Here is a 27,446-nt window from a genome sequence, read left to right on the forward strand (position 1 = left end):
TATGTATGTTCATGTTAGACTCAGATCTTGTGCCAAAAATTACTTGATGGTACACAAGGACTGTCCCAAGAGGCAGAAACGAAGACCAACTGTACATCCCCAGTCTTGAGTAATTTCAGCACTTGAAATAGGAATGTTCTAAAGATGGATACCCTGTAGAGAATGGAGGCCCCTGGGTTCAGAAGATGTCACTGGGTCACCCTAAGGGAGGCTGTGGTGCTGGGGAGCACAGATCACAGAATGTCCAGAGTCAGAAGGAACCCACAAGGGTCACTGAAGTCCAGCTCCTGGCCTTCACTGCAGTCCCTGCAATCCCATGTATTTCCTGGTGGTACAGGCTTTCCTTTCAGAGCCAAGTGTTTTCAGACTGAGATTTATTTCTCTTTTATTCATTTTTTTTACTTACCCTTGTTACATTTACAAGGATAGGTGATTAGTCATGCTAGATTACTATGTGGCCTAAAATTAGGAATATATTTCTGTCACGTTGCTTTGCAAGCATTAATGTTACTTTCCTAATATTAGGCCACAATTTTATTCCTGGAAAACTGCAACAACAGAAGCAACAACCACAACAACAATTGTTTTTATTTGTAGCTAACATTCTACTTCAGGTTCCTGCATGAATGGCGAATTGAAGTATTTCACTGCATGAAATTCACGAATGATCGGTTACAGCATCATTAGGAGGCTGACACAAGGTTTGGAGCGAATTGGAAGTTAGGTGCTCTGTGTGGTTTTGGCCACAGAGGGCCAACACCTCTCAAACAGGCCTGGAGACGTAAGAAATTTGTTATTATGGTATTTTTGTTTTTATTTAACAAGCCTTTCCGAGCTTCTACCCTGCACAGCACATGCGGCAGCAGAGGACACTTTATCTCCGCTTTTCTCACCGTTCCTTTCGCGGTGCCGCGTTCCTGCCCCTCAGGACGGCTCTGCCCACCTGGGGCCGGGCGGCTCCGTGGCCGGGGCGCGCTGAGGGCGCGGGGCTGCGCTGAGGAGCCCCGGGCCGGGACGCGCTCCGCGGCGCTCCCGGGGCCGTGTTTACCTTCCGGGGCGCCGGGCGGGTTCCGGGGCGGGCGGTGGCTGCCGGCCCGGCCGTGGCTGTGCGGGAGAGCGGCGGCTCCGGTGGACGGAGCCCCGCGGGCACCATGAGCGGTGAGTGCGGCCGGGCCGGCCCCTCCGCCCGGGCCCGCCGGGCGCTGTGGGGGCTGGCGCGGGCAGAGGTGCCCGGGGGGCCCGGGCGGGAGTGGCCCTGCCCTCGTTCCCCCCGGTGCTCCCTGGTGCCGTGCTGAGGCACGGGACACTTGGGTCTCTTATCTCCACACCCCGTTCCTCGTTCCGGCTCCCCAAAGTGGTGTTTTACCCCGTTTTAAATCCTAAGTCCTGCCCTTGAGCGTGACACTGGCTCACAGCACAAGTGATGCTGGGCTCGGGCATCTGTGTTGCCTCAGCTCTGCAAACTCAGAGGAAATACTCCTGAGGAAATAAATGACCAAGAGAAAATAGGAGTTTAAAAAAATGAAAAATATGAGCTCAGGAGCATGCTGTCGGTGGGAGAGGTGAGAACCACGGCTTGTGGAGAAAGGGCCCTGTTGCTGTGTCCCTGTCTGAGTCCCGGTGAGGATGGCTCTGGATGCGGTAATTTCTGTGGTAGAGGGGGTGGTGCGGGGGGTGTGCTGAATCTTGAGGGTAAATGTGTGCTAAATCCTGAGCTTTTTGACGTGTTTGTCAAGGAAATACTTGAAGCTTTGCATGAGAATTATGACCCATAAACTACAGGACTGGAGGAAGCAGATCCACTTGAATGGGCAAGCACGGAGATATTTGTTAGGATAGAGATGAAAATTCTAATAGACTTTTCTTGATGTAAAGGATAAGTGGTATTTATTTAATACATATTAAAACACATTGACAAGGATTTGTTTGGGGCTTTTTGAGAAGGGAGGTGCTTCAGTAAAAACTTTGATGGGTTTGTTTGTACATCTTCAGCAATGGAAGTTGCAGACAACACTCTGCACCTCAGGACTGGATCACACACTGATCTCCCACCCTGATCTAATACATGGTGATCTTTGTTGCCAAAGGCAGTAAGAAAAAAACTGAGAGTTAACTGGAGTAATGCTACATGTTTTATGGGGAGCAGACATTTCTGAAAGTGAACTGAAAATTAAAACCACTTCACTTGTATTTTTCTCTGTTTTGTTCTCACCTTTATGGTAGGAAGAAAATAGAAGATTTTTGTGGAAGAGATGAGGCAAAAAAAAGAGATTAAAATAGGGAAACTGCTTGTGAAAAATGCAAGTAACAGTGAAATCTCAAAGCATGGGAAAAGAAAGTTTCTCAAATGTTTCAGATCTTGGCACAATATAGACTAAATCCTAATTGCAAAATTTGTAAGAGTCACCATTTTCATATGGAAAACCTCAGCCCTTCAAATTCAAACTGGGAATAGCCTTGTGCAAATTTATGCAAATTAGAGCCTAAATCTTCCTAGGAGACTAATCTTTGAGAGCTCTATTTGGATTCTGTGACTCATAAGGCAAGGTAACACCTCATGTGGCCTAAAGCTTCATCGTGTAGTTATTTTTGTTACCTTTAATATTTTTTAAGACAACAAAGAGATACATGTTTATGAGAAAAGAAACATTTCATTACTTAAAATAGAGTAATGCCTAGGGTGACATTAACAGCAGTGGTTCAATTGCATAGTAACCACTCATGTGGTAGCCCCTGCCAAGAATTATAGGGGTTTTCCAACAATTTCAATTAGCAAGGTAACAAAAAACCCCCTAACGTTGCACTTTGACAAACATTACTGTTACACAATGCTATACAGTATTTTTCTAGAATAATATTAGTCAAACTGATCAAAAGAGAGAAATATCTGAGATATCAGTATCATGCTTGTTTCAGATAAGGGAGATGGCTGATGTTAACCTCTCATCAATTTTAACCATATCCTTCTTTTAGTGCCTGTAACAGCACTGCCTGTATTTACTTCTATGCCCAGTTTTAGCCCTTTTAACTAACAGAGGTGTTCCTAAAATATAGATGGAAGAACTTCTTAGTGACTATAATTATGGTTAATGTTTATTTTCTTTAGCTACTCTGTATTTCTAGTGGATGTGGAGGTAAATTCCTGTTGATGTAAGCCTCACCTTAATATTACTAATGCTGCTTACTAATTACATACTCATATTTTATTCTACAGTGCTGAGCAGGCTAAACTTTAAAGCAAATAATACAAGGATACAAGGTTTATGTGCTTGTCAAGAATTGGGGGTGTTGTCATTTGTTCAATGAAAGTTTCAAAAAACTTAAAACTACAACTCATGGTGGGGGGAGTAAGCAGTAGAATCATAATAATGTAGTATAAGGTAGCATTTAAATTAGGTCTGTGTTTTATTTTAAACTTGTGCCATCAGAACCTGCATTAGTGCAAGCAAAAGGGATTGCAGTCTGAAATGTTGCATTCAGGACATAAATGCAAGTTATAGAAGAGCAATGTGAGATTTATTTATTTTACTTATGTGCTGCATGTGGTGCTGAAGAGGGCTTTACCTGGGAAGAGCTGGATGAAAATCCAGCTTTCTTTTACTTAGGTGCCAGTTTGTAGGTGTGGATGTTTGTGTCAGAGCATGGAGAGGAGTTTGTTTTAAAAATGGGAAAGCATGGCCTTGAACAGCAGAAAATGAAGAGGGTCACAGAGGCAGGTGCAGTACCTGAGCCTATTTTAAACCCTTTTTGACTGAGTAGATGTTGCTGGGAGGAGTCTCTTGAAGTTTCTGAGTTTTTCAACCTTATACTTATGTTTTCCCAATTATTTTTAGAGTTCCGTCTGAACTTCCTCTTTTATTGCAATAGTCTAAATACAGCCTTTTTCTGAGTAATGCTGTTTTTATGCATTCTATGTTTTGTATTTGTGTGTGTGTTGCTGGAGTTTTTACTGCTGTTCTGAATAAGGAGAAGGGTATTTTAGTCAGTTTGTAATACACTCTTAGACTCAATGGAGTTGATCACACTTAATTGGTGCTTTTGTCTGAAAATAGGCCTTTTTTTTTCCTGAAAACTTAGTTTAGAAAATGAAAATGTGGAAGAACTAAATATTCAATAGAGTTAGTGGAGATGTATTTTTACCTTCCACCTACTGGAAACAAAACCATCACTAAATAGTACCATATTTTCTAGGCTTATTACAAAGAAAAATATACCCTCAGCATGAAAAGAGACACAACCTACTCTTTCAGGTTTTTTTTTAAAAAAACAGACTTAGTGAATATTCTTTTCCTTATACCTGTAAAATTTCTGTTAAGCAAAAGAATTTCGGATTTGCATTGAAGAGAAACCTCAGCTAAGCCCTCAGCAGACACATTGCATGGCCTTATAGCCCTGTTGGTGGTGAGGGTGATCTGAACTGCTTCAGGAATTATTGGTTGTAATTTCCTGCAGTCATGGTTGCTAGTAGTGCAAATTTACAAGTAAAATAAAGAGAAAATACTCATTGCACTCAGTCTGTGTAAAGTTGAGATTTGGTATCACATGCTTTAGTGGTTTAGAACATTTATTAGTATAATGAACATCAGTAGGTATTTTGTATTTATGCATTTTTTTATATTAATCATGGTTTGGAATCTAGTTGCAAAGCATTTCTGTTACCAAATAGACACAAAGAGTCCAAAGAGATCTGAATTTAAAAACTAACATTTATTGCATTTGGAAGACAAAGTTGGTCCACCTACTAATATTTCCATTTGATAGATGTTTTTCTGGTCATGAAATTATTAATTGCATGCATTTGTTCCGATGTTGTCTCAAGCTATTAATATAAAGAGAAATATTGTGTTGTGCCTCTTCTTGCAGGTATGTGGGTAGTGTAAGACTAAGAGTAATGAGTTTTGAAACAACAGAGAAAATCTGCAGAGTTGTATATATTCAGTGTTACTGAATGTGGAAGGTTGCTCTGAAAGTTGAGATTGTTTTCCTTATTTTATGGTGATGTGATTTATTATAAATGGCTACACAGGCACGTATACATCTCCATTTAGCAATGCATGCATGGTAAGAACATTGAATATTGTTTAATAAATTGTAATCTCTGAAGGAGCACAAGGTGGAATGGTAGGGATGATATGAATTTAGCCTTATCTTCACACGGCCATGACTGGCATAGCTGCTAGGAAGTTAAAACCCATTTGGTGCAGGTTTGAGCCTGGAGTCTGGTCAGGCACTGAACATTGTTTGTGTGCTTGAGTAACAGCCCCAGACCTCACACATCACATGTCTGCACACTTTGAGTCAGAGTTCAAAATGAGAAGTGCAACTTCTTGGAAATGCCCTGTAGTCAGCAAAACCAGCATTGAGAAGCTTGCTTAGCAGCTATGCTTGCATGTTTTTCCTGTTGTTTTCATTATTCTGGCACACTGTGGGGGTTTTCTTCTGTTTAATGACTATGTGAAACCATATGGAATAGGAATTCTATTAATATAGATTAATGTGAATATATAGAATACTTTATATCAGTATAATGTATATTTATATGAGTACACATATTTAAAGGCAGAATCATTTCAACAAATTCTGTTGTGTCCTGCTGGTTTAAAAGCAAACTGTTTTGAATGGGATTATAAAGAGAGGAAATTCTGGGATTTGGACCTCACACTGCTGGATAGCAAGAGGAAGCACATATCTTTGATGTCATCTCTCTTTGCTAGTGTGTGCTGTTTGATTTTCAGTGTTGGGAGGAATTTGCTCCTGCAGAGTTTGGATAATTGGCTTTCAGTCCATATGTACATTAGCTGTATGTTCTTTGAGAGAGAAAGGAGAATTGAATGACTTAAACCCAAGAGAGCTCACAGAGGTTTCTGATGGATGCTTTGAACTTGAACTGAGAATAAAGAAATTACAGAGGCAATGTCAGTTATCTCAAAGAATAAATTTTACCATATTCATGGCAGTTTATAAAGGATATTCCGAAAAGCAAAGTATTCTGTTATTGTTGAAATAGTTTGAGAAGTTAAAGATTGTCTTGCATAGTTCCTTATAGAGTAACAAAATAGATTTTATAGGTGTTAATCAGAATTATGCTGGTAGTTAAATTTTAAGGGATTTACTGTAACAGTTACTCTCTGTTCATCTGACTTAAAGCTCTTTCTGCAGTAAGGTTTGACAGTAAGAAGATACTCCTGGTGTCTCACTCTTGTCTTCCATTCTTTTCTAGTAGTGTGATGCTGTACTACACTGGTAGTTGTGCTAAGAAGCTCAGGGCAAGCTCTGCATCAGCTTGAATAATTATTCTGTATTTGGTACTGGTGAAATGTATCTTCAAAATGTTACTAAAATAAGAATCAAGATAATATTTGAAACAGTGTTGCTGCCTGTTAGAGAAAGACTACTTGAACCCTCAAAGCATAGTTTATACTGCATCATTTTACTTAGAGAAAATACATTAGTTAATTTAGTGGAATAATTGGCATGGGAAGCAAGTTTTCAGGGTCCAAAAGAAAGACATTTGTGTTGGCCCAAATATATTTTAAAAACCAGTTTCTTTTAAAATGATTTGATTTTGTTGGATTTCAGGTTCACAGACCAACGACACCAAAAGACAATTTCTTCTGGAACGGCTGCTGGATGCAGTTAAACAGGTGAGAAGTCCAACAGACATTTCTGCTCTGGCTTACTCAGAGATGTCACTACTAGCAGGGACTGTCTTTGCTTTCCCTTTAACAAAGAGAAGGAAAAGGAAGAAAAGGATACAAAGAAGAAATTGTGGCTTTCATAGCACAACTGAGTTTTTGTCTGCTAGCAAAGAACTACTGTGCAGTATTTATTTAAAATTCTTGTTCTGGACAGGTTATATTTGTAATAGATGTATTTTAAATACATGTAATACTATACAGTATATGTTAAAAGTATATGTTCTTGTAATCCTGATATGACTGAGCTAAATTGCATGTACTGCAAAGTCTAACTTAGTTAACATTTTAGAGTAGCAGCTTGTTTTCTTTGCCCTAGATTTTTAGTGAATGGTTAAAATACATATAAAGTTGTGATTTTTATATATATGTCTATATTTGTGTCATTGTGAAGTTCAGCAAGTAGAATTTCATAGACTGGAGTCAATTTGGAAGAGCTTGAGAGGCAAAAGTGTTCCTCACAAGTAAGCCAGTGAAAAGCTTTTTAAAGAGTGGTTCTGTAGTTGTAGTGCTGAGCTGGGTAGGAGCAATGTTTGGTTTTGTGGGTGCCCATTCAAAACTCAAAAGTGGCAATTTCCACTCAGTTTTCAGTTTACTGAAGGAGCTGCAGGTGTGTTGCTCTGGCTAGCAAGGATCTATTTGAACTGCAAGGCCAGCCCATTAGTGTAGCACGATGCTCTAGAGCACTGCAGGCTGTATTTTGCAATTCTCTATTTTGTGCTGCTTCCTTTTTTTGGTATGACTTTGTTTCATATGTAGAAATAGTTGAGAAAACTGAATTTATTTAGTGTAACTAGAAGTTCTTAAAATCTCTTAAAATCTGTTTATTGCAGTGTCAAATACGATTTGGAGGAAGAAAAGAAATTGCTTCAGACTCAGATAGCAGGTAAAATAGTCTAAGAATTACATGCCTAGATTTTGCATCATAATGACATAAAACATATGGCATAAAATATTTGACATGCTCAAAAAATTACATTGCATAAAAGGTAGGTGATCTGAAGCTGAATAACATGATTAACAGCCCCTCCAGCAGGTGAGGGTGATTTCTCCAATTGATTGCCAATTCTTTTGATTGTAACCCGAGCCTCAGCTTTCAATCATTATGATGAGACTGTGGGTATAAGTAGCTTACACTGCTGGCAAATAATGAGATTACTGCATAGGAGGGATCTTTTACTGCTTATAAGATAATGGTTCACTTTACATTTCCTATTCAGACATCTGCAATAAAGTTGCTGTATAGAGACATAGTTGATTTTCACTATGATTTTTTCATGAGTTCATTAAAAATTCTCTTGCAGAGTGACCTGTTTGTGTGCTCAGTTTGAAGCTGTGTTCCAGCATGGCCTGAGGAGGAGCCGGGGATTGGCACTGACAGCAGCAGCAATCAAACAGGCAGCAGGTTTCTCCAGCAAAACTGAAACAGGTAAGTTGCTAATTGCAGCTATCTTGTTTTAATTAGTTCTTATGTTCAGTCAAGTGATATCATTTCTAAAAGAAGTGGGAAGCATTGCACCAAACTGCAATTGTTGGTAGGATTGTTCGTAGGATACTTTACACTTGATGTGTTGTAGAAGTAGCAGTGAAATGACTGTTGCTTCTTAGTCTAGTTTAATTTACATTCCAAGTTTCTCTAGAAATGTTGCTGTTAGGAAATCTGCACTTCCTACAGTTGCATCATGTATAGTGGCAAATTTCTTTTGAATTCTGGCAGGGATCGGGGTTGTGTAATTTTGGTGTTAAGTTTTTAAAACAATGTTTTCATTCTTGACATTGTCTTACTCAGTTCTTTAAATGCTGTATTCTATATAGGTCAGGTATGTTTAACTTCTAGTTATTGATGTAATTTTAGAACGAAAAATTATATTGCTTGTATTGGTTGGGTTGGTTTTTATTACTTTGTCCACATTTAAAAAAGATTCCTTTATTTTTCTCTTCACCATGATGTTTCTCTTTTCTTTAATCAGAACTATCTGATCTAAAAACTGATCAGTTTTTATCAATATTTGGGAAAAGCGCACAGAAAGTGTTTAGTGGAAAAAGATATTAGAATGCAACACTTCTGTTTTCTAAAGTAATATGAATTTCTTATTTGCATGTCTGCAAATTCTGGAGCTACCAGTTCCTTTGGACCTGCCTCCCAACATTTCATGTCAGCAGTAACATAGAGTTCTAAAGAAATCTTTTCCCTTCCATAATATGTTTCTTGTTGAACATATGAACCTGTGGATAAAATACTGTCTTAAATGTGCTTTTAAATGTGAATTCTGTGTAAAAGTGTCAGGTCAAATTCTTTAATTTGTGTGGCTTTTTCAATGAAGTGAAAAGTTTTAAGTGCTTAAATAGCCCGAGTTCTGTAGGAATAAATAACTTATTTAACTGGTGGGTTGCACGAGGAGAGTAAATGATTCACCTTTGTTCAAAGTTATATTGTTACCTGTTTGTTTTATAAATTTACATGTAAGTGTATTCAGGTATGAGCTTAGTGGTTTCCTTAGTAGGGTGGTGTCATTATTGTTGTTATTAATCCCTGATTCCAGAGCCAGTGTTCTGGTATTATGTGAAAGAGGTGCTGAACAGACACGAGCTGCAGCGCTTCTACTCTCTGAGGGCCATCACCACCGACATTGGCAGAGGCCGGGCTTGGCTGCGCTGTGCTTTGAATGAGCATTCCCTGGAGAGATACGTGCACATGCTGCTGGCAGATAAGAGTCGCCTCAGGTACTGGATCTGACACCTTTGCAGTGCAGGAAATGTGCTGACAATGGCTGAAACCCCAGGCAACCAACCAAATGTGGCTGTAGAAGTACCCCATATTCATTGCTATGCCTGTCAAGTCACTTTTAAAATTTAACATTTTTTTTTTAAATTTTTGTCAGCCATTAAGTAGTAACTTGTGCCTATATCAACATGTGGGCTCTTCCCTAAATCCCTTCCCTGTTCTTCCAGCAATTTTCCTCACTGCAGCCTAGAGACCACACTTTAGGTGCCTCTCTCATTCCACTAAAATAGTTAGTACACAATTGCAGCCGTGTCTGAGCTCAATTCATCAGTGGTAATTGCCTGTTGCCTTTTGGAGATCCTGTAATTGCAGGGCTCCAGCAGTGCAGCAGTGGGGAGCTGCAGCTGCAGAAGTGGTTAGGTAGCAGTTTGTGAAGCTTTTGTTACAGTTACTGAGAATAACTCACTACACGTTGTGAAATCCTAAAGTACTTTGGAAGTGCAAAATGCACTTAAGTTCATAAACTGACTCCTGCCTTTTTCTTCATATGGCTTCAACTTCTTTTCTTTATGAAAACTTGAGGCATTTTCCTCTTTTAATCAATAGCTGTTGAGCTTGCTCAAACCACTTGATCAAGTCCAGTGGATTCAGCAGAAAGGCATTTTATTCATTTGCATTGAGTAATGGATGTAGTGGATAAGATTATTGCCTGAACTGAGTTCATTAGTATCTCCTTTTCATTTCTAGTTTGTTCCAGTCATCTGTAGCTTTCTTGCAAAACAGATTTTGGAGAAATCAAATAAAGGCAAATGAAATAAAGAAAAAGGTCTGAAAACCATTAGGAAATTAGTGACTTGGATTGCTGTATCACTAATTATTCTCATGCTTGTAGCAATACTTGCACAGTATCAGGATTATTATCACATTGCATTGTAATGCTACTTCTAAAAGGATTCATTCCAGAATTTTTAAGACTTAAATGTTACCCGAATTCCAATGGAATTTACAGAATCAGTTTACATCCCCAGTTATATGTTTTAGAAACTTTTAAATGAATCTGTCAGAGTTGTTTACTATATAGATTGAGGGTTTTCTTGCTATCTGTTTTGTTGTTTCATCAACTGAATGTTGATAGTAAAAAACCAGCATTCTGCTACTAGAAAGAACCAGGCTTAGCACAACTAAATTTATGTGTTCACAGTGAAAAAAGTGGTTTTTGACATCCAAATTCATAGCTCACCCTAACTATTTAGGGTAATTGGTGTGGGTTTGGACATTGAAACAGGTCACAGATCCATAGAATATTAGGATCTGGGTTAGAAAGGACCCTCACAGATTGTGTAATCCAGCCCTCCTGCCATGGGCAGGGGCCCTTACCACCAGAGCAGCTTGCTCAAGATAAAAGGACCATTTTTTGTTTTGTTTGTGTTCATGTGTTCAAAGCTCATACAAAACATGTATAGCAATAGGTGCAGAGAGGTGCTGTGATTGCTAATGCAGTGTAAACCCCCAAACCTTGAGTGGCTTTTTTTCCCCTAAAAAAGTGCAGAGCTAAAACTAAAGGAAAAAAATACTCTTTAGCATGTCTTTTTAGAACCATCTGAACAGGTATCAATTTCAGAACCTACAAGGAGTTACTGTGACAGAAAATTTCATCCTTTGGGGTGCTCCTACTTACTCTTCAGAGTTCTTTTGTCTTTTGGAAGTCAAGTATATATTACTATAGCACTGCATGTCCTTTTTTTTCTCCTTTAAATTACAGTGTCTTCTATGAAGACTGGTCTTTTATGATGGATGAAGAACGTTCTAGCATGATCCCTACAATGGCAGCTGGTAAGGCTTTCTCTTCACTATAACTGCTCTTGGAAAACTACTGCATTTTGGGATAATGTGTCTGTTGTGCTTGGGAGGATTTCTCTAATACACTGTATTTTCTCTAATACACTCTGTTTATGTGGAGAATGTGTGTCAGAGGCACAGTCAGGGGGAGCAGTCAAGGTATTATGCCAATTTATGCTGTGAATTGATGGATTATTAGGGTCCTGGATCTGGTCTTCCTACAATTAAAAAAAATTCCACATAAAATTTTAACTCTTCAGCAGTCAAGACTAACTTAAAACCAGTGCAAAATGGGTTATTCCTGACTGGAAAAGAGTAATGATAGAATTTATAGTAAGATCAAAATTGCAGGTAAATACAGATAATGAGAGTAAGAGTAAGGAATGATAACAAATAATTTACTTTTCTAGAGTTCATCCACAGAAGTGATGTATTATTACCTTTTATACCCCTTTTTTCAGATACATGGTCACATGCTTCATTCTGCAAGCATGGCTCTTGTGCATTTTTGCTAATAGAATATAGGAACCCACAAATAGTAAAGTTGCAGTGAAATGGGTTTAAATAAAAGGTTATAAATAAATGAGTTCTCAGTACTTTTTGATTATTTAATGTGCAGCTGAACAGCCATCAAGAAGAATTCAGAACTGATTGCTTGAATATAATCTAGAAAGGAATGAATGGTACATGAAAGAATAAGAATTCATGCATTGGGAACTTTGGGAAATTTTGGGAAAAATGTTTTCCATGTCACAATTTCATTAATCCTTAGCTTCTGTGTTCATAACCTGTATGTGAAGTATATGGTGCATTTCTGGTCTCTTTTTCTCCTTTTTTCTGAAGGTCTGAACTCCATTCTTTTTGCTATCAACATTGATAATAAGGATTTAAATGGGCAGAGCAAATGCACACCCACTGTGTCAGATTTGTTGAAGGAATCCACACAAAATGTGACCTCCTTATTGAAGGAGTCCACTCAGGGCGTCAGCAGCCTCCTGCGGGAGATCACTGCCTCGTCTGCCGTCTCCATTCTTATCAAAGCCGAGCAGGACTCTGACCCTCTGCCTGTTCTGCCCAGGAATGTCAGTGCTGGTAAGCCTCTATCAATGCTACTGCCATTCAGAAACTTAGGAAATACTCAAGTGTATTGAAATAACTTTTTAATTTACTCTTAATGTACTATTGTAGAGCAGAAGTCTTAAAACAAGTGCGCTGTGCATTCAAATCACTTGAGAGGGTGATTAAAAAGCATGAAATTGGAAATATTGGGTGTGGATACTGGATGGTAACTGTGTATTTCAGCATTCTTGTATCATTGTGAGAGGGAAGCTAAACTGTTTTATTGGTAGAGCTTTGCTTGTGACCTGAGTTTTAGTTTCTTGTTCTCAAAATTATGCTTTAAAGTTTGTGATGTAATGACTTTTCATTTTTAATGTTGTCTTTTGCCACCTTGCCAGTCAGACATACAGTGACTTATATATTTTGTTAAATATCAGATGCAAATCTTAGCTTATAATCTGCTTCAAGTAGTGACTGTGTTTACAGTCTGAATTCCTATGCAAAGCAGGTAATTTCCTAAATGAAGATTTACTCATACACTCTTTACCTTTAGAGTTCTTAGTGTTACAACCAGCTTGTATGATGTTAGTTACTAACAAAGACCCAAAGTCTTAATCTCTTATTATTTGAAATCAGTCAAGGAAAATGTGATTTTCATTATATATTTTTTGCTCCAAAATTACCAAAGTAATATTTTATTATCTCTGTTTCTGGAAGTTGAGATAAAAGTTGGTTTTGCTTTGTAAAAGTATAAAACAGCAGGAAGATTTATGTGCTTTTCAATTAAGAAACAAAGTTTGTATTTAGGCACTAAATTGTTTTGGTTATGAGAAAAAAGCACAAACCCCACATGAGAATCTGGTAGGAACAGAAGCTGAGATAAAATCTGGTCTTTATTGGCATTCAAAATAGACTTTGTCTTAAAACACAGTTTTTAGAACAAACTTGTGGTAAAGCTTTTGTTGTATAGCACTTAAATGAGATTAAAATTGTGATTCTTGACTTGGGATAACTTTGTTAGTACAGAATGGCCTTGCAGGATGAAAGGCAGTAATTGACCATATGGTGCATGTGACTGCACAGCGTGATGTACCTGGTGTGTACAGCACATGTGTATGCACAACATGAAAGGTACAACTTCCAGTGAAATGCCACTTAAAAAAAATGGAGTTTGTTCAAATGCAATTATATGTGGAACATTAGAGCAAGTCAGATGTTTCCATTGAAGTCTGTGTTCTTTGTTGTAATTCTGTTTGCAAGCAGAATGGGTTTAACATCCTTTTAAAAGTATGTTAGTGTGCTTTGTGGATATATAACAGCTGGACTTGAATTAAACAAAGCAGTTTGGTCCCACTGTGAGGTGTCTTGGTGAGTGATTTCTGGTATTTCTTGGAGTGCTTCAGCTTTGCATTTAGCTTAGATGCACATCAGATTCAGTGAGAATAGGTAATAGTGTAAAAATAAATGCTGTCACTGAATACATCTGGTGTAATCAGAGAGAATTTCAGTGTATTTCTAGACCAAGAGATAATTAGCTGAAAACTGACTATTCCATTTTAGAGTATAGACAAAACTATTTGATTGCAGGTTGTTGATTTTGTTTGTGTTGTGAGTTTGTTCTTTTCAGTTTTTCCTCTGAAAGTGCTTCATGTTTTCTCTGTTGTGCAGACTTGCTCTGCATTATAGACTGGGTGTAGTCCATAGGAGGAAGTGACAGGAAGGCCAACTTACTATTCTAAATTTAATTTCATGGGTTTGTTGAACTTTTTTTCCAGTTTCAATTGAATCACGTTATGAATGCATCTCCAGAATATCTTTTAAAATCTGAATTATGTAAGGCTTATAAAGCTGGTAATTAGAGATTTAAAAGCTCATGTGTATGGAAAGATAATGAATGCCATGTAGATCTAAGTGGTTTTTTCTTGATTAGAGTAAGTTAGTACATGAGCCCTTTTAAGAAAAGAAAAGGTTTCATATATTATTTCTCTTTTCTAAACTGTGTAAAAACTTTGTATTACTACTAGATTTGAAATACAAAAAAGATCGAAAAAAGAAGAAGAGGGTGACTAATATTATCTCATTTGATGAAGAGGAAGATGAGCAAAACTTGGGGGATTGCACAAAGACTCTGATGACAGGAGAAAGTTCAGAGGAGAGTGTAGACAGATCTTCAGTTCTTGCATTGTCTTCATCTGAAAGCACTCTGGGAAAAAATCTGAATGGGAGTGAAAGTAACCATTCGTGGAAGAACAATTCAGTATTCATGAATGGAGAGTATGAGTACCAGAAACTGGATGTGAAGAGCATTGATGATGAAGATGCAGATGAGGATGAGCTGTATGGAAAATCATTAGGAAATAAAGGCACAGAAGGTGGAACTGAAGCTTCTGAGAAGTAAGTATTGGTGCAGGAGGTAGTGGTCAACTTTCCATGCTTCCCCTCCACCCCTCCTTTTCTTTTATGGCTACTGGAAATTCATGTGTTGAACTAAACTGTAGATTTTCTCTTTTTTTTTCTCTCCCTATTTCTCCTCCCCCACCTTTTCCACACCCCCCCCTTTTTTTTTTTCTTCTTTTTACTGTTTAAACAATATGGGCCACTGCAGTGATGATATTTTGCTTCTAAGTTTCACTGAAACCCCAGATTTTGAGATATCAGAGTTCTTGTTCTCCTTGGAGTTCTCAGTTGTTAAAACTGTGACATGATATAACCAGGATATAGTTCTGGCCTACTTGATGTTTCCTTATTCTTAGTATGATAGCAATTCTATTTAGGCTTCACAATAAAAATGTGTATTTAAACAGAGTAAGCTTGTTACATCAGAGTGTAGACAGTTCAACAAGGAAGGACAAAACTGAGAGAGAAAGAATAATTTTAGATACTGATATGCTTTATTTCTGACAGAAATTTGTTTAGAGAAAAAGGCAAGTGCTGCTTGTCTCCTCTGCTTTGGAATGTCTGGTCTTTAATGAATTAATGTATGGCTGACCAAGAAATTGGCAGGCAGATTGAAATAAAGATTTTTCTTGCAGTGGTTTCTCTGAAAGAAATATGAGCATTATGAACAGTAATAGTGGCTGTATAAATAGATTGGTTTGTTTGTTTGTTTGTTCTAAATAGGCCTCGGGAAATAGTCACATGCAATTCTCAGATATGCAGCTGGAGTCCTCTGCAGGTCCTGAATGATGACTCAGATGTTCTATTTCCTGTCAGTGCTGTTGGCTCTTACTCCCAAACAGGTGGGCATTTGAATCCACAGAATTCCAGCACCATTTATTCTAACATGGGACAATGGTAAGAAATAACAGGATTGTACAGACACAGCAGGTACTACACAACTGGGATAAAAAGTTCAAATTTATTCTAGTTCTGAATCAGAGTTCTCCATTTGAGTAGTTACTTAGTTAGGGGGAGTTATCAATGTCAAAATAACCCAGAGTTTCATTGGGATTAAGCTGTGGTCTTGTATTTTATTGAAGTTTAGGATAACTATAAAAAGTATCCATATCAGTTTTCTAGATACCTCTAAGCTGCAAGAAGCTCCAAGTGTGTTTGAGAAGTTGAATTCAAATTAATCTTGACAGATTAGAGAGCAGCTGGAAGGAGTTCAATGGAAGCTGTTAATTGTTGAAACACAGCATAAGGAATGATTGACTAGGAAATACTTGCTCAGAAAAGGATGTGGGAATTGTAGAATGGTTTGGGTTGGAAGGGATCTGCAGAGATCATTTATTGTAAGACTGGCTCTCTGAGCTGTGAGCACCAGTTGCCAGCTCACATCTAATTTTTCATATGCCAGTATCCTCAAATGGTTTTCTGCAGGTTACAAGCTGATAGTGAATTAACAGAGCTGTGCATGAGTGTCATTTGTAAATGTAAGCTCCATTGGCTCTGCTGTGGCCTCAGCTGCAGCTGTAGGCAGTGAGGGACACTTCAAGAATGATGTGGACTATTTGAAACAAGCAATAAAAATGGTTAAAGGAATGGAAAAGAAGGCCTGGTGCTTTTACAATATTTGTATTAGTACCAAAAACAAGCAAAAAAGTCCACCAGCCCTCCCCTTCACCCTGCTGATATTTGTCTAGCTGTTCATATAACACTGAACTTTGGGTATGCTCATTTCAGTGACCATTTAAAAACTTGTCTGTGCTATTCAAATAATGTTTTAATTGCAGTACATTTCATATTTTTGCATACACATTATATGTCCAAGAGTTTAAATGGATTGTTGGTTGAAGGCCGTGAAAGAGTGTAATTCAGTTGTGTAAGTTCAGTGACAAAAATGTGAATCATAAAATAATGCTGCACTGCCCTCTGCTGTATTTTAAAATATGTACCTCATAAGAAATGCCAGTGGTTAAAAAAAAGGACATTTAAAATTATTTCTTGTGCTGCCATATTTTTCAATTTACAAAGGAATGGATTTAGAAAACATTGAGTAGTTTGTGGCATTGTGATCTCTTCAGTACAAACCAGAAACTGTTGGGGAACATCCACAGGTTGGAATCTGGGATACAAAATCCATTCCTGTCTGTGGGGGGTGTGTGTGGAATGGAACTCACAGTTGGTGTCAGTTGATGTCACGAGGCATCAGGAGCATGGGCTGGGGTTCTGATCTGAAATCCAAAATCAGGAGTGCAAGCCCACACTTAGTTCTGGAGGCAGATGACCAAAGAGCACATCTGTACATTTCTATATGCATCTTATCCACAGCTGTCCCAGGGGCTTACCCTTGCTAAGAAGACACCAAAGTCCCTTGTTTCATTTGCTTCATCTCAGAACTGTTTTGACTGCAATGCTCAGCCAATGGTGATGATCAACAGGCCCATTCAGATCCCTTCTGGGCACAGGACAGATCTTTTCAGTCGTCCTTCTGTCCCTCTTTGTGGTCTGTCATGCAGTGAGAGTGATCCAGCCCTGGGCTGGTGAAGGGACTCAGTTATCAGAGCTAGGGAAGCCCCCCAGCCCCCAGTGTGTGCTCTCCTGGCCTCACCTCTGAGCAGGAGCAGCTGATGGAGGGTGCAGGCAGGGCTGCACCGAGCACCCACTGCACAGCCCAAGTGCACAGCCCAAGTGGCAGCAGTCAGGGACAGGGACACACAGGGATCCAGGCACCCTCTCCTCAGCCACACTGACAATTTGCTGAGATTGAAAGCTGCCTTAGGCACTTGTTTGCTTGACTCTGGGAGTTGCACTTGTGCTGGATGAATGATGGCAGAAGGAACATGCATTAGCTTATTCTGAGGGCAGTCCAGCCCACTAACTGCCAAGCTCATTATTATCGTGATATTTTTGTTAAAATATGCTTAATGAGGTCTTGTAAAATACATAGTTTAACCCAATATTTTGGTTTATATGTTTTAATGTCAATAAATAACACATACACACACATATATATATGTTTGAGAAAGCATAATCTATAGTGTTGTATGTTAATATGTGTTTTCAGTATTAATCTGTTGCAGTGCTCCAGGGATGTGTCAGGGCATATCATATCTCTGTGTAGCTAGAAATGAGAAAGCCTCCATCAAAATGCAGTTGCTTGGAACAAAAATGGATTATGTATTTTAGGAACTAAGCTTCAGTAAACTCTACAGCTTCAAAAATAATTTTTCTCCTCCATAGACTTTCTGACATAACTTTATTTCCCATTAATTTATTTTCTAGAATTTCTGCTTCTATTCTATTAGAATAGAATCTGTTCTATTTAGGATTGCCTTGTAGTATCTTCATTGCCCTTACATAGTGAGATGCAGAAGACACCAATAAAATATGATTTTTGTTTGTTTCCACCTGAGCTTCCTCCATGACAGGCTCAGTGATGTGGATGTTTTGGTGCCGACAGCTGTGGATCTGTGGACAGATGCACATTATTCATGCTTTTTAAACAATATCTCATCTGTCTGCTTCCTGATGGTTGGTACAGGGATGTAAGGAGCCAGAGAAAAGCCATGGTGCTCTCTTGGGAATACAGAAAGCACTGATGTCTTTGCAAGGTTTCACGTGCTGGGGATTAACCACAAATTCTTCTCCTGCAAGTCACAACCAGATTTGTAGTGAAGCATGAGGTGTCATGAGGTGCTTCAACTCTGGGGGCTGGCACAAGTAATTTCAGGAAGAAGTCTCCTCATGGCTGTGCAACTCTCTACATATCAAGTATAATTTAGGAATTGTGCAATACTTAAAGATTTTTTTTTCCTAAGAGTCTTGACAATCCTGTTGGCATTCAGGGTCAATTTGCAGAAGCCAGCTTTGGAGACAGAATTAAAAGTGTTTAAAAGCTATAGTAAGTTGAGTGTTTCTGTTTAGAAAAGTAACTATCTAACTTCTGGATTTATGTTTTTATTTTATTTTTTGAGTCGTGTAATCCAAAGGAAACTAATGCTTGTGCATTCTGCTTTAGATAACTTGGAGAATGGAGAGGGGCATGAACATGCTGTTCATCCAGTAGAACTGGTTCCAAGGAGATCTGATCTTCCTTACAGGTATGTGCCAAATATGCTTGTCCTGAAAGAAAAAACCTTCACTCTGTAGCTGCCAACTTACTGTTAACTATTGCACTTAGTACTGCAAAACCAACTGCTCATCAGGATACTTGTGCATATGTTTGGAAAGAAAAATGCAAAAAACCTACAATTGCCTTTTTTACCTAGTTTCTTACACTGAACTTTCCTAATTATCTTGAGGAAGTCACTCATTTCAAATAACAGACTTGGCTTCCTGGTTTTGGAAATAGGTTTTATGTTGGTTTTTATGTTATTTTTTTACTACATTCTCCATGGACTTTTGATTTGGAGTTTTTGTGTGCTTGCTTAAATCAGACTCCTAGGAGATACATTAAAGAATTGTTCAACATATTTTGATTAAATATGGGTGAATAGGATAACAATTCTAGTTTCTGGAATATTTTTTCTTAAGTTTTGAAATCAGGATTTTTCAAATATTTTTTCATATTTTTCATATATTGTTTTTACTGTGCTTTTATGACTAGAGTGGAAGTCAGTCCTCCAGCTCAAGTGAATACTTTAAGCAGTATGTTGCCTTCAGCCACTGTGCCAGAATCCATGACAATTAGTAAGTACTTCCTTGATGTATCTAGATTGATAGAAATATCTTTGAAAGTCCTGTAACTCTTTCTATTTTTGTTTCAATAAATCTGCCTAGAGAGTCTTGGAGCGCTTAATTTCTGATGTTCTGGTCATGTTATAATAACAGCTCTAAAATGATGTTTGTATTGGCAGGTTATGCTTCATTGCAGCTGATATATCCTTATATTAAATGTGGCTTCAGTAGTTAAATGAAAAATAATGATTTGATTAACATCTTTAAATTTCTACAAGTTCTGAACACATTGAGGCTTAGTTCTGATGCAGTCTTGCTTATTTGGCCTGTTTTCATTAAAGGCTAGTCAGGAACAAACAAACCCCATTCTTTCTGTGGTTTTGGTATGAAAATCTGCTCCAAACATACACGTGGACTTTCACAAAAACTTGAGTTAAGATTAAGGGGGAGGACAGTCGTGTTTCAGTGGTATTAAGAGCAAAGCTAGACAGGATGAAGTAGTCTTTGCTGCAGAGGTAGATTAATAGAAGCACAGGCAGTTTGTTTATCACATATTTGATCTTTTTTCTTTGCATACACTTGTAGAACAAAGACTCAGTTCTTAAACTGAATGTCTAAGCTTGTAACCCAGTATGTGTTTATGTTCCTCAGTGTACAGAATGTTCTGTAACTGAACTTGGGTATGTGTTTGTTTCTTCTTAGAAATTTCAATATGTACAAGTTTTAAATTATGACATTTGGGAAGTTAGAAGCAATGCAGCCAAGATTCTTTTCTGCAATTGATTAATGCAATTATCAAAATGAATGAAATCTTCAGATATTCTAATCTCATTTTCTAAAGTTATATTCAAATGCTGTATCAACCTGTGCTAAAGGAGATAAAACAAGCATTTTCACTGGGCAGTGTTTCAGGCTCTGACACTGGTCTGCTCACTGAGCTTTACAAAGCTGAAAAATTCTTTCTTACAAAGTGTGTCACAAAGTGGCAAACTAGCTTGGGACTTCTAGGAGCCATAATTGAAGTGTGGAATGGACTTACTGTTATTTGCTGCAGTGATACTTTGGTCACTGGGTATTGTCTGTTAATGTTATCCCTACACATCCTTTTGTTCTTATTTATTTCTCAGAATTGCACAGGGCCATTTTCTGGTGGCCCTGCACTCTGTTATTCTGCTGTTTGTAGGGGAGTCAGGTACCAGCAGGGGCCGCAGTTGGTCTCCTTCAGTGGCTCAGTTATTTCCCATTGTAGGTAAGAGCTATAAAACAGAAAGAAAATCTGGAGGTTTTCAATTCTCAATACTTAGCAGTTTGTAAATGAAATGAAAACACAGGATCAACAGAAGTGTGCACACTATCATTAGTTTCCCAGTTCGGAGAAGGCTTTGGTGAAAGGAAGGGTGGGAAGCATGTCAAACCCATCTATAAAGCCAGTGGAACACCTAGTAAATAATCATAATTATAATTAAAATTCAGCTGACTATACATTTATAGAATTAGTGATTACCTTTATAAGAGATGATCCTGGGTATGTTGAATAAAAATGCTTTTTTCAAGTTTGCTGTTATTGGTCGTAGATTCTCTACAGGAGGAATTCAGTGCTATGACAAAGTCAGAAACTGAAGCTCTTTCTCTCTGTTGCAATTAGCAGAAGAATTATTAAATGCTGAGGCTTATAGCTTGGTTGCATAGCAACTGATTCTAACACATCAGGCAAGAAAAATGGAATGCAGTAGTGCAGTGAGAAAAGCTGTGAGGTCTCCAGTGACTGGATTTTTGTGTTTCTTACTTTTGAAGACAAAGCCTGAAATGGATTTTTTAAAAATTATATTCTTTTTTTTTTGCTTTTTTTCCAACCTATTAGGATAGTACTAAACTTTTCTTACTTCTTTTGATATGCAGGCTAGTAAGTTAGGAGAATCTGTCATTTCAAATTTCTTTCATTTCAAATTATTTTCCTGAATTATGCCCCATGCATTTGTAAGGTATAGGTTAACTTAGCCACAGATACATCTCAAAAAATACTAATACCACTCAAGAGAAATCCACAGAGCTTTGCTGCTTATGTCAGGCATAATTTGAGAACTGGCCCTGCTGTGCAGATTGCTTTGTCATAACCAAGTTTATAAAGAGTTAAGCTGGTCAGAAATTTTCTATTTATGCATCTACTCTACAGTGTAATTTCATTTTTTAAAAAAGTTTTCTTTTATCTTATTGTACTTGAATCACAAACAACACTGTTTCAGGAGTTGCTATTGGAAGATTGTATTTTCAGCATTGTTTTTCACCAGAACAATCTCTTCTACCAGCACAAGTCTCTCCATTTTGTTTTTGCAATAGAAAAAAGAATAAGTTGCAAAACTTTCATTTTAGAAGGACACTACTTGTGCTCTTCTTTATGAGGTTCTTTTATTATAGTGCTAGTTTTAGGAAATAATTGGTAATTCAGTCTTTTCACTATAATTTTCTTCAGTTTTTAAAATTGAGCTTTACCACAAAGGTTAGGAAAGGTTGTAACATTGTGCATCATTCCATTCTTTTTCATATATTCTTGAGAAATCCCCGAGCTTTTCACGATCACTGAAGAGCTTTACTGAGTAATCAAACCTCCATGTTACATTTTTATCCTGGTTGTGTAAGTGAATAAGGTGTATGTTTTTGTACTTGCTGTGTCCTCTCAATAGCTGCTGACCCGTTCTGTAGCCCAGCTGCCCCAGTCAGGGGCAGGTACTAAATTCCTGAGTTTTCTTTGGAAGCACAGCTGTGAAGGGGGGGTGTTTGTATTTCATCAGGGAGAAGAAAGCTGCAGTCTGCTTTACAGACTTGGTTTGCACCAGGACCCTTCTATGCAGGAGAAGGGCAACACAATTTGTTTCCTACTAAAATTTGCCCTGTGAATAGTGACATGACAGGATAATATTTACAAGGTTTTTGAGCACTAAATTAAGCCTTAAAACACAGTGTTCATGTAGGCAGCTTAGGGAGCATCAAGCTTTAAAGGTCACACTTCTGATTTAAGATGTAACTAGTCTGCTGGAAGTCTTATTTGTCTCTGAAAATATCTGTGTAAATTTTCACTCATGAAAATAAAAAAAAATAAAAATTTCCTGTAAACTGTTCCCAGCCCACCCTGATACTCTATCTGCAGGATTGCAGAGGAGGCTGCATGACCTTGTGTACTCTGAGGGATGATTTCACTTACAGCTCATTCTTCACAACAGGTGATTGCAAATCATACTGCTCCAATCTTTGGCTAAATAGCACAAGAGTTGTGAAACTTATGAATTTTCTGGAGGTTGCTGGAAACTGGCAGGTGTTTCTCAAAGCATTATATATTTCATGCTCTGTGACCCTCTGAAAGCTTTCTAGAAGCTAGATTTTGCATGAAGTATGGGATGGAATTAACAAATGTTTTAGAGCAAATACTCACTTCGTGAGTAATTAGGCACCACAGATTAATTTCAGCAATAAAATAATATTGCTAGTGTTCAAAAAAGTGAGGTTTAATATGAACAATTTAATTAGTACATTCCTTGATTTTTTTTTTTCATATTATGTTTTCTTTTTCTGCTGATAAAGAATGGTTTGGAATTATATGTTTGTACATGGGAATTCTTTTTTTAAGAAGTCATTGCAAAACTACCTCTTAGGAAAAACTTCACTAGTTATCATCTTATCCCTGTCTTTATGGAACTCAGGTTATCACTTCACTTTTAGATATATTGGTGTTGAATGCTGATCCTTAATAATTATTGAGTAGTGTATTGCCTTTTGTTAATGTTACTTTACAGAACATAAATGTCATCAAGCACAAAACAGCTCAGAAGTGGGACATAAAGTCTAATATCAAACACTTTTCTGAAGTAGGAATACTTGGCCATCCTCCCACTGTTTTATTAAAAAAAGAAAAAAAAAAAAGAAGGGGGGCAAGAAAGATTGAGGTTGCACAGTTCAGAAGTCAGAAAATGCCAAATTTATGGTTGCTGCTACAACCCTGACATTTTTTAAAATTTATTCCCTTTTCTAACCCACACAATGTATGAGACATAAGACTGCTGGAAAAAATAGGTTATGATCATACACTCATCTTGGAGGCAAGTGTAGCAGACAGACAAAAGCTCATGAACTGGGGATGTTCTGGCAGGTTTGAAGGGAACCTGCTGCAGTGTATGATCCTGGATTTCCTTTGCATTCAGCTGACTGCTCTGACATGCTGCTGAAATTTTTCAGGAAGCGTAAGTGAAAGTAAGAAATTAGAATTTTTGAAAGTTTTAAATATTATACCTGAATTAAATAGGATGGTTTCCTTTTAGTTCTGCTCTGTTCCTTGCTTCAAAAGATCATGACATTAAAATTTCTGCTTTTTTTTTCTTGGTAAATTTTTGCTCATTTAATTACACTAATGATGTTTTTTTTTTTTTGTGCTTACTTTGCATAGAGAGGGTAAAGGAGTGTTGATTATAAACTGTGTAGTTCTTGTGTTTGTTTTGAGTGATTTATAGAAAATATGGCTCCTTAATATTCATCAGTTCAAGAAGAAACAGCAGAGCTATAGCCATGGAGCAATCTTGCTGGGCTGGACCAGCCTAATGGAATTCTGGCCTCTTATCCCAGCCTGGTGGTTTGTGTTGATGCTTTCATTGCACACCTCCACTGGTACCTGTAATTGAGATAAATACTGACTATGAAATGTGTTTGCATTTGTGGTCCTAAATTAAGCATCGATTTTTGTCCTGTATGTGATAATGAAATTTGGAATTTCTGCTTTGTTGTTTCTCTGTAGTATTGTCAATTCCATGACTTTCAGAAAAATAGAGGCAAATGGAAATAAATAAGCAATTTAAAGTCTATTTCAAGAGGCTTTTTTTTTCTTCCTCTTCTGTGCAAACTATGGTCTTTAGCAGGATCTTGCTTTTGTGCTCTGCTTGTGTGTGTGTGTGGGAGACGGGAGTGAGAAAAGATGGAATTTCAGGTCTCAACTCATGCAGAAGATTCTGGATGGAATAAGGAAAAGAAGATTAAGTTATTATGCAAGTTAAGGTTACAGTTTGAATAGGCTGGTAAATTGAAATAATGAAGCCAATTTATAATAGTTTAGCTGTATAAATGTTAATAAATCAGCACACATTAAAAGACTGAGTACACACAGAGGCAATTGCTGCAGAGTGGGCACCCTGTGCAAGTGCAGAGCCGTGTCTGAGCAGCAACAGCTTTAATTTATTCAGAGTTAGAGACATAACAGCAACTACTTGTTGATCATGCACTATCATATTTTAATGGCACACTTAAAATATTTAAAATGCCATCGGCTTGATGTGTCCTTGAGGATTCTGAATTCAACATTATGGTTCAAGATTGGAATTTTGTTATGGAGTGATACTGTACAGAAAGCTTACTGTGGATCCTTTTGCTTGTGTTGTTTATTTGTATGATGCTCTAACACTGGATTATTGCATTTTCCTCATCCATAGAGCAATTGTTTATTTCACAGATAGGCTGGTGGATTGTGGTCCCTTGTGCTAGTATTTAATACCCAGAAATGTCACTGTTTCACTTTCAGTTTTTCTACAAGATTTTGATTTTTTTTTAGGATTGCATAAAATATGCTAAGTTACTGTAGAAATATAATTATCCTTTTTATGCTGAATTAATGAAGTGCAAACTCCCTCTAATGACCTATTGAAATGTGTCTTGCTAATGTCATTTACCTCTTAAAGTGTCATATGGGTATTATGGAATGGGCAGAAAACTGATCATCTGCTTTCTCCCTGGCCACAAACTCAGGAATGTTTTGGAAAAAAATCTAGCATGAAGAAATTTGGGTTGGCTGATTTCAAATAATACAAGAACTGTGCTGAACCCTGCAGTCCTGCAAGGGTGGGATTTATCTGCAGATTACCAAGGCCACACTGGGATCATGATGTCTGCAGCACTGACTGTCAACATTTGATTGATATAATAAAATCTTTTGCACTTTATCCACTACTAGAGTTTGTCAGACTCCTTCTGGCCCATAGGAAAATGTTAATTTTTTTTTTTAATGGGCAAAAACTTCTGTAACTGTTGAAAATATTAAGAAAGATACAGGTGAAAGATACTGTGTACTGAATGTAAAGGGGAAAAAAGTTATCCAATGGCTTTGCTTGCTTGAAGAAATCAAGTAACACCTGTTCTGTTGGTATGTTTTTAGTAAAAGCACACTGAAATTTACTGGCATCTGCATTGAGTACTTGCAGAACAGAATTGGCTGATTTATTATATAAACATTTCACTTAAATTTTGGGAGGGATGGTCTAATATAATTGTGTCCTTGTAGCACTTATAAAATTATTGGTTAATGTATGTGAAATTGTTAATGAAATTGTTGGAGCTGACACTTTTCAGTATGGTATTTGGCTGTTCTGGTATCATGTTAAGCTTAACCTAAAGGAAATCTTTAAAAATTCTAAAATTCTGTTGGTTTTTTTTTTTTTTTAAATTTATTCTTGATTTAATGACAGGAAGTATTTTTATGGTATTTGTAAAAAAATAGAAAGGATTTTATAGGAAATGATGAGATTCAGAAATCTCATCATCTTTAGCCCCAAACTTGAGAAACAATGCCATGAGGGAGCAATGACATTATCTGTGCTCCCATCTCCCTGTAGCAGTTATTTCCTGTGTCAGGATTTACAGCCAGGAGAAGCAGCAGTTTGGAGAAGCTGAGCAAGTAACAGTGTATGTCATTAATAGGCATGTGGTGGAAAGGTGCTTTCTGCCCTACATCTGTGAAAACAAAACAGCTGCAACCACAGGCACACTTGTAAACATTTGTATTAAAGCCAGATGCAGACTAATTTGATTTGATCAATACTTCTGATGTGGTGTTAAATAACTCTGCCTTTGAAAGATTGCTCGAATTAGTGATGAGATTAAGAGCATTTTTCTGTGCTTTCCTGAATAGCAAATGGTGTTGGCATCATCTTAAGTGTGCTGCCTGTGTACTTCCAGATCTGAAATGAGCAAAAATGGACACAGACATTAATCCTTTTTGTTCCTTCTTCTCAGATGAACTTCGTCAAGCTATCGTGGCCATGATGAATAGAAAGGATGAGCTGGAAGAACAGAATAGGTAGTTTGTTTTTTTTAGTCAAGAGGGACTGTAATTAAAAAAAACAAACTGTTCTCTAATACAAGCTGTCCTTTTTGTAAAGCTATGCATAATATTTCTGTAACCTTTTTGATGTATATATTATTTTTTCTGTGAAAGGTTAACTTAATTTCTGTTTTTTCCCTTCTGGTGAAGAAGTGATGTAGGATGGCTGGCAATGTAATGCTGAAAGTGACTTTCATTTCTGACTGTCTTTGTGTTCACTTGGGGCACAATGATGATGTAAATGTAGAAATGATCAGTTGCTTATATAAAATGCCATCAAACATACTTTATATTTACTTAGTTTATTGAAACACATAGTTAGATGAATGAAAATACAAATGCATTCAATGCTTTAGTAAGGGTATTTTGGGCTTTGTAATGCTGAGCTTACCAACAGATCCTATTTTCCTTCCTCCTATTCTTCCCACTCCCATAATTGCAAGTTATTGCCTCATTCAGCTTTGTGGGCTTTTTTTGGCAGAAGGACCAGGATGCTTTGGGTTTTACTATTATGCATCATGCTGACCTTTGCTATCTCATCAAGGGTTTTTACACAGAGGTCTGTGGCAGTGCACTTGGCAGAGACAAGAGCCCTGCCTGTCTTGCTATAAATATATTGCTTATAGATTATTCCCAAGATGTATGGACTTGCACTGAAGTACTGAAAACAGCTTACCAGCTTTTTAAAAAACCAAATTCTTTCTGCATACTGATACAGTAGATCCCACAGTAAGTTGTGCTTTGGGCTTGTTGACAGGATAGTACTACAAATTAATAGTAAACATTTGCAACTGCTTTTTTCTTGTAACTTTTCATATCTCTGTATAATCAAATCAGGTGAATTTATTAAATTGACTAATGAAATTTTTGGATGACATCAGTGGTATCACTCCTCTGTGATTCTTGGAGTATACTTTAATTAGCAGGTAGTGTG

The 27,446-nt window shown here is 37.5% G+C and overlaps 1 protein-coding gene across 4 annotated transcripts in view; it reads left to right on the forward strand.

Moving 5' to 3' along the window:
• Positions 1-862: 862 nt before the first annotated feature.
• SNX29 (sorting nexin 29) overlaps positions 863-27,446 on the forward strand; it is a 99,453-nt gene continuing 72,869 nt past the window's right edge. The window contains exons 1-12 of one of the 4 annotated variants that reach the window (XM_054643801.2): positions 863-1,158; positions 6,580-6,644; positions 7,529-7,581; positions 8,000-8,124; positions 9,239-9,419; positions 11,183-11,253; positions 12,103-12,351; positions 14,343-14,712; positions 15,439-15,557; positions 18,722-18,803; positions 19,310-19,392; positions 26,425-26,488. In XM_054643801.2, coding sequence (XP_054499776.2) covers positions 1,152-1,158; positions 6,580-6,644; positions 7,529-7,581; positions 8,000-8,124; positions 9,239-9,419; positions 11,183-11,253; positions 12,103-12,351; positions 14,343-14,712; positions 15,439-15,557; positions 18,722-18,803; positions 19,310-19,392; positions 26,425-26,488 — 1,469 coding nt within the window. In that variant the 5' untranslated portion in view covers positions 863-1,151. Of the gene's footprint in view, positions 1,159-1,201; positions 1,621-6,579; positions 6,645-7,528; positions 7,582-7,999; positions 8,125-9,238; positions 9,420-11,182; positions 11,254-12,102; positions 12,352-14,342; positions 14,713-15,438; positions 15,558-18,721; positions 18,804-19,309; positions 19,393-26,424; positions 26,489-27,446 lie in introns of those variants that run through there. The other 3 variants (XM_077186745.1, XM_077186746.1, XM_077186743.1) reach the window with 3 other exon arrangements.

Source organism: Agelaius phoeniceus, chromosome 16 (genome assembly GCF_051311805.1).
Source record: "Agelaius phoeniceus isolate bAgePho1 chromosome 16, bAgePho1.hap1, whole genome shotgun sequence".
Lineage (NCBI taxonomy): Eukaryota > Metazoa > Chordata > Aves > Passeriformes > Icteridae > Agelaius > Agelaius phoeniceus.